We start from the raw sequence: 5,543 nt of genomic DNA on the forward strand, positions 1-5,543 counted from the left end.
CGTGTTTGGGGAGGGCTCCCACCTCCCAGTCCTTGGAAGGAGCCTGGTCCTGCCTCTCCGGTGGTCAGATTAGCCTGAGGCAGCCCCTCCACAGAGCCTCCCCTCCGGCCTAGAGGCTCTGCTTGTTTTCTCATCCTCCCGAGGAGAGCAAGGCCATGGGTCTGCCCCTGCTGCTGCTCCTGCTGCTGCCCCTGCTGCCGCCAGCATCTCTGCAGGCTGGTGAGTGGCCAGGACCCCCTGGCTCTGACCAGGGCCCCGGGGGAGCCCCAGGGAGGGGCTGTGGCCAGCCAGGCTTCCCACCTGCAACAAGCAGTGGGCTGGGCTGGTCCCACAGTGCTAGGTCCCCCACATCCCTCACCCTCCTTTCTACCCGCCCTGGAGAGGGGACACCCAGCCAGAGGGCCAGTCCTATTCTCTGCCGCACTCCTGCCCGTAGGTGAGGGTGCCAGATGGTCCAGGGTTATCTTCTCGGTCCCTCCAAGTGGCTTCAAAGTCCCTCCCTCTCCCTCCCTCCTCCAGGTGGCTCAGCAAAATGCACTTCAAACCTTGATTATGAAGTCAAACAACCAGCACGCCTCTCAGCCCCTGAGGGTGGCTCCATCGACATCCCCTTCTCCTTCTGTCACTCCTTGGAGTTAGCCAGTGATCCCAAAGTGCGTATATCCTGGAGATGGAAAGATTACCATGGAGAGTTCATCTACAGCACAACCCCGCCGTTCACCCATGAGGATTTTAAAAACCGCCTCTCCCTGAACTGGACAAAGGACCAGAGGAACGGCTCCCTCCGGATCTCTAACCTGCGGAGAGAGGATGGACGTAGCTACTTCTGCCGAGTCCAGTTGACCACACGGAACGAAGGTGAGAAGATGTGGCAGTCCATCGAAGGGACCAAACTCACCATCACCAGAGGTGAGTCCCGCTGCCCCGGCCACTGGTGCCCTCGTCCCCCAGGACCGGTCCAGGCGCCTCTCTTCCTGACCTTTCTCTCAAACTCCTCTCCCTGCCCCTGACTGCTTCCCAGCCTCTGCCAGCTTTACCTTTTTCACCATAATCTCCCCAAACGTGGGCTGCCTTCCTTGCCCCTCCCTCACTGCCCCACAGATCCAGCCCCACCGCCATCCCCAGGCTTCAGACCTTCCAGGCTCCCCGGTTATCCTCCTTCTTGCTCCAAGTTGCGGCTCCAACCCTGCCTCCTGCCTTCACCCCATGTCCTCCAGGTGGACTTGACTTTTACAGGAAGTGGCCCGCCTTTCCTTTGTCCTGTGTCTGCAGGTGGAGCCCCAGCTAGCCCCACGTCTGTGTCTCCCCACAGCCATGAGCTCAGCCTGACACACACAGGAGGGACCCGATAGCGGCCCAAGGAATTCCCACCCCTGGTAACACCCCAGCACCTGTTGTCCCAATCTCCCTGCTTCCCAGAACATGGCCCTCAATGCTCCCTCCCCAGTCCCATTTCTTTATTCTCCTCCATCTCCCTCTTCCTGTCTTAATCCTCTTTACCTTCCTTGCCTCTCTCAGGGCTCCACCCACCCCGCCCCCGCCCCCCAACACGGGAGCCTCTATGTTGTCCCTTCTCCGTCCTGCTCCTGTCCCTCTGTCCTGGTTATTAGAAGCCCCTCTGCAACAGCAATAAGGGCAGTTCCTGCTTACTGTGCACTGTCTGGCTGAATCCTTGGTAGGCATTGCCCTAGTGAGTCTGCACCATGACCCCACAATAACAGTAGGTACTGCTATCATCTTTATGTTACAGATGGGGAAACTGAGGCTTTCAGAGCCTAAACACTGGCCCCAAATTCCCACTAGTACCAATGGGATTTGAACCCAATGTAACCCCAGAGCCTACTCTCTGAACCACTAGCCTCTTACCTCACCTATTGACTTGATCATCTTGTTATCCTGACCTATTTTTAACCCAATATGGGGGGTGTTGCATTAATAGTTCTTTCTATATTGCTTAGTGGGGCATGGAATCTTAAACATGGGTTTTCCTGTCTCCAGAGCAAATACTGGGAAATTCCACTTATAGTATCTAGAATAGTCAAATTCATAAAAACAGGAAGTGGAATAGTGGTTGTCAGAGGCTGAGAAAGGAGAGAATGGGGAGTTGTTCAAATGGGATGAATTTTATTTTGGAAAGAAGTGTACGATGATGAGAGTTCACAACAATGTAAATGTACTTACTGCCACTACATTGACTTAGATATGGTTAAAATGGTAAATTTTGTGTTATGTGTCTTTGACCACAATAAATGGGTTTTTTCAGTCCTGTGATCTAGTTATCTCTATTTGTAGGTGATGAAATGAGGTTCTGAGGTCACACCACTGATCGGTGGTAGATTCAGGATTTGAACTGAATGATGTATGTGATAAGCCTTCAGCATTCCACCTTGTTACTCCCCTCCTGGTGTGAGAGCTTCAGAGGGTTGCTCCCCACCCCCAATGTTCCCCAAACTAGGGAACAGGATGTGACAGTTTCACCCAGATACTTCCAGTCCTCTAAGGAAGAATTTGCTTGTTTCTCATGTCTTCTCAGCCACTGAGAAAACCACCAAGGACCCCACCAGCACCACCAGCACCACCAGCACCACCAGCACCAGCACCACCACAGATGGCCTCGGTGTCTCGGGGGACAAAGGGAGATCAGAGTTTTGGCCCTTCAGTAAGGAAGTTGTGGTCAGCATGGCAGTGGTCAGCACTGTGCTCAAAATTGCAATTTTGGGACTGATGATCTACCTCAGGTGGAAGAGAAGCAAAGGTGAGTGGTCCAGGACCCTTCTCTCTCCCCAGGCTTCCCAACTGGGTGTTTCTCCTAATCACCTGCACCAGGATGATTGCCGATCCCTGCTGGGATGAGGTCTAGTCTTGGGAATCGTCATTGTTAATGCTCTCCTCAAGTGCTGTCTGGGAGTGATCAAGTTTGAAAATCATGGCTCTAAACCAGCCCCTCTCCACAACTTTCCTTGACTTAATCACTTCTCATCCATCCTCACCTTTTTGTTCATGGAGAGGGGAGGGTCTGCCATGAAAAACTGAGAGAGAAGAAGAAACAGGAAGTTGACTGAGCTCAGCAAGCATTGGTGGGGTACCTGTTTTCTAGGGCCTGACTTGTAATTAGAGATACAAAAGTAAATAAAGCCAAGACCCTTTCATGGAACTAACTGGGGAGGGGAGGGGTGGGGCCTGTTGCCTGAAGGGCTTATTGCTTCATTTGGAAAGAGCTAAAGTAGTTGCGATAAAGGAGGGGGTAACCAAGGAGGACTTCCCAGAGGAAGTGACACCTGCAAAAAAGCCTCAAAGAATAAAAAAGAATTAGCCAGGCAAGTGGCAAGGATGGTGTAGAGGTCACTGTTCTTTCAGGAGAAGGAAACCGTTTGTGGAACTGTAAGTAGCTCAGTGCTATGGAGGAGGCAAGAGATGGGGAAAGAGGACCTTGTAAATCACTTTCAAGAGCCTTAGATCCCAAAGGCAATGTGAAGCAGCCAGATGGCAACCTCACTTGGTATTGCAGATACATCCAGTCTGCAGTGGAGGGACCAGGACATTAGACTTCCCCATCCAGTCCAATGCAGTGCCAGCTTGAGTGGAAAGAGAGCAACAGATCTTGGAAAAGGCTAAGAAGGAACAAGTAAGATATGGGGGTTGGATTGATGTAGGTGTGAGGGAGCCAGAAGTCCCATGTTTACAACTTGGGTGAACAGGCTGTGATGAAACTACCAAGTGAATTAGGGAACATAAAAGGTCAAAGACCATGGTTCAGGGAGAAAAATGATTCTTCAACTAGATGAGCATCAGCACTTATAATTATTAAGCTACAATAATTAAAGTGATGCAATGCTAGCATATAAAAGATAAAGTAAGGGAAGAAAAGAAAAAATTCAAATATAAGCAGGATAAAAATACTAGTAGACCCAAATATATGCAGAAATTTAGTAGGTTAAAAGGTAGCATGTATAATCAATACATATTATTAGAACAATTGCATAGCCATTTGAGAAAAATAACATTATCTCCCTACCTTATCATTTGCACCAAAATAATACTAGCATTTAATATTTCAGAGTTTTCATTCCCAGTGATTAACAAAAGTAATGTCCAGGGTATGGCAGGGTGGAGTGGAGGTCACTGGAGTTGGGCGATGGGTGAGTCCAGTGCCTGAGGATGGTCCCTGTGGATGATGAGACCTCACAGGAAGGTGGGCAGTGGTGGAGAGGATGTGTGTGAACCGGGGCCAAATGCTTGGGAATTGCTGTAGAGACTTGAGAAGGAGGTGGAGGGGGAGAGTGCAGGGAGGTGGGGAGGAACAACAGAGTCCTCGGTGGAAGAGAGGGACAGGCTGCAGTGTAAACACAGATTCCAGCCTTGAGGTTCAGAGGTAGGAGAGAGAAACAGCCACCACTCAAAGGAAAGCATAAGAAGCTGGTTTGTCACAGCAGGAGGAGCGATGGTGCCTGAGGGGGGCAAGGGAGGGAAGGTGGCCCAGGCTCAGCAGTGGAAGGAGAAGGTTGAGGGATTGCAAGGAGTTGAAGGAAAGAGGAAGGAAGCAGAGAGAAAGTTAGGGAGAGAGGGCAGGGTGAAGGCGGCACAGGGTGCAGAGAAGAGCTGCTCTCCTGATTTGGTGTTGAGGACAAAAGCAGGAGAGGTGTGGGCAGCCTCAGGATGCCAGCTGGTGCCACTCTGAGTCCTAGGCCCTTCCAACAGGGGTTCCAGCAGAGCTGCTTTGCGGCCCTGGTTTATCCAAGGATGGTCTCAGAGTAGGATGAAGCAGAAAGGCAGGAGGAGAGATGCTGTTCATGGAAGGCACACTGACATGCTGTTGGTTCCTCTACAGGTCTGTGAACTAAACCAGAGCCCCAGCTAGGTGAGTGTTTGTCTTCAAAGTGAGACATAGGGGGGGGGGGTGACTTAGGAAACAGGAAGCTCCTTATGAGAACAGCGCTAGAAAGCCTTTCACAGCTGCTCTCATCCTCGACTTTCCCATCCGCGTTTTCTTATGTTCCATAACAGGTCAGCACTTCTCTTACTAAGAACAGAGGATCTAATTACTTTCTCTGATTCTTTCCCAGAATGTCTCCCTTTTCTCTTTCTCTGGTTTCCTCTTTTCACCTTCTTTTGTCCTTCTTCCTACGTTTTTCCTTCTGTTCATCCTATTTTCTTTCCATCTTGGACATCCTCCTTCTGGAACACATCTACCTTTCCCACATTTTCCTCTTTTTGCTCATTGTACTTTCTGCCTTTTTCCCTGGTGAGGTGCTCAAAGGAACCACAAGAATCATCTGCCTCCATCACCTCTACCATCTGCCTTTTCTCAGAGCACCTTCCCCCCTCCGCTCCCAGCCTGGCCTCCTCTCCTCTGTGCTGGCATCTCCTTCCTGCCCTGAGCACTGGTCCTCCTCACCCTCCCACCAGTTTCCTTTTCTCCATCCTTCTTCCCATTTCTACACTCTCCCTTCCCTAAACCCCCTCCCGCCTTTCTCTCCCTCCCTGACTTTTGCCAGCTGCCTTACTCACCCATCCCAGGATGGTGTCTCCTCCTGGGGACCGAG

The 5,543-nt window shown here is 50.9% G+C and overlaps 1 protein-coding gene across 2 annotated transcripts; it reads left to right on the forward strand.

Annotated features, from left to right (window-relative positions):
* LOC102420810 (paired immunoglobulin-like type 2 receptor alpha) lies at window positions 1-4,863 on the forward strand. Of its 2 annotated transcripts, none has more exons than XM_014451680.2 (4): window positions 1-219; window positions 520-909; window positions 2,534-2,755; window positions 4,829-4,863. In XM_014451680.2, the coding sequence occupies exons 1-4, from the start codon at window positions 156-158 to the stop codon at window positions 4,834-4,836; spliced, it is 684 nt and encodes a 227-aa protein (XP_014307166.1). In that variant the 5' UTR covers window positions 1-155; the 3' UTR covers window positions 4,837-4,863. The 2 variants fall into 2 exon arrangements, with proteins under 2 accessions (XP_014307166.1, XP_023602467.1); XM_023746699.1 differs by lacking the exon at window positions 4,829-4,863 and adding an exon at window positions 4,699-4,806.
* Window positions 4,864-5,543: the final 680 nt, after the last annotated feature.

The sequence above is a fragment of the Myotis lucifugus genome, unplaced genomic scaffold (assembly GCF_000147115.1).
Source record: "Myotis lucifugus unplaced genomic scaffold, Myoluc2.0 scaffold_0, whole genome shotgun sequence".
NCBI lineage: Eukaryota > Metazoa > Chordata > Mammalia > Chiroptera > Vespertilionidae > Myotis > Myotis lucifugus.